This window comes from Pygoscelis adeliae, unplaced genomic scaffold (genome assembly GCF_000699105.1).
Source record: "Pygoscelis adeliae isolate BGI_AS28 unplaced genomic scaffold, ASM69910v1 Scaffold315, whole genome shotgun sequence".
Lineage (NCBI taxonomy): Eukaryota > Metazoa > Chordata > Aves > Sphenisciformes > Spheniscidae > Pygoscelis > Pygoscelis adeliae.
Window position 1 is genome coordinate 793,564 of NW_008824865.1, and position 1,604 is coordinate 795,167.

The window sequence follows — 1,604 nt, forward strand, 5'->3', positions numbered from 1 at the left end:
TGGCCAAGAGAAGGCTCAGTGCCATGGGAATCTCAGTGTAACTATGGGGGCAGAAATCTGGTGGCAGAAGGTAAGATTCAGTGGCTGTTAATGAAACTAGACAAATTCAAAAGCTGATATTTTAACTCTCGGAACAGCTTGTCAAGAGCTGTGGTGAATTCTTCTGTAGCAGAAATTTTAAAATGAGAACCGAAGACTTTTCTGAAAGCAATGCTCTTGCTCAGTAATTCAGGAAGTTTCTGGAACTGTATCCCTAGCCTGTGTCATACCGACTGATCACAGCAGTCCCTCTTGGATTTGCAATTATGAATAATTAAAGGAGTGTTTTGTAGGTTTTTTGCAAAACATATTTAGATTTCAGTGACAAGTCAGTGCTTTTGGAGGTCTCCACATAGTTACAAAGATCATAAAATGGCATTGATATAATCAGCTTTTCGGTAAGTTTTGATATGTAATATATTTTGGATGTTTACCTCCTTGTGAAGGTTCTGGTAATTACTTTTTCCTGTCACCATGTGTAATCAGAATCTCTTTGAGAGTTAAAGCAATTCAGTCCCATTTTCATGCAGGGACTGTTTGCCACTCAGGTTGCCAATGTGTCTAGAACAAAAAAGAAAAATATCACTGGGTCTACGATGAGCATGAAGTAGAGAACAAGACAGCGCTACAGCAGAGCTGCTGCCCGGCTGTGTGGAGCGGTGACCCCTTTCCCGGCCCTCACCCCTTGCCCCGGGGCAGGCTTGCAAACAACGCTGGGCTGCTGGTGTGACACAGAAAAGTGATGTGATATCCACACATGCCAGTTACCTCTGAGGTCTGGGGTAACGTGACCAGGAGTGGATATAGGAAGAGTTACATGTCAATGCTCAGCACCATGACGCAAGCAAGCATGCAACCTCCCTGGGATGCCCCCGAGTGCAGGGTCCCATCAGGATCCCTGCCCTGGGCTGTGGAAGGGCACCTTGGCTTCCCTGCTCCCAGATCTGTGGGTGCACGTGGCCGGAGCCCCGACAGCGGCAGGTAGAGACCTGGGCAGGGACACCTGTCACTGTGCCCGCAGCAAATGCACAAAATGCAAATGCTGCCATGGAGGACTATGAAATGAAGGCAGGACAGGCACATTGGCCTCAGAGAGAAGGAGACTCCCAGGCAGACAAAATTGGGGTCTCTTTCTAGGGACCAACAAACTATAGGGATTAAAACTGGGTAAAAAAATTGCTGGGTAAAACCATGGCTGGACGGCCGGGCCCAGAGAGTTGTGGTGAATGGAGTTCAATCTAGCTGGCGGCCGGTCACGAGCGGTGTTCCCCAGGGCTCAGTTTTGGGGCCGGTCTTGTTCAATATCTTTATCAATGATCTGGACGAGGGGATCGAGTGCACCCTCAGTAAGTTTGCAGACGACACCAAGTCGGGCGGCAGTGTTGATCTGCTCGAGGGTAGGAAGGCTCTGCAGAGGGACCTGGACAGGCTGGATCGATGGGCCAAGGCCAACTGCATGAGATTCAACAAGGCCAAGTGCCGGGTCCTGCACTTCGGCCACAACAACCCCATGCAGCGCTACAGGCTTGGGGAAGAGTGGCTGGAAAGCTGCCTGGCGGAAAAGG

At 49.7% G+C, this 1,604-nt stretch overlaps 1 protein-coding gene across 1 annotated transcript in view; it reads left to right on the top strand.

The window, feature by feature from the left end:
* Window positions 1-874: 874 nt before the first annotated feature.
* Window positions 875-1,604, top strand: part of CPNE8 (copine VIII) — a 147,653-nt gene continuing 146,923 nt past the window's right edge. Inside the window, exon 1 of the mRNA XM_009324392.1 lies at window positions 875-1,020. Within this exon, the coding sequence (XP_009322667.1) occupies window positions 875-1,020 (146 nt within the window). The remainder of the gene's footprint in view (window positions 1,021-1,604) is intronic.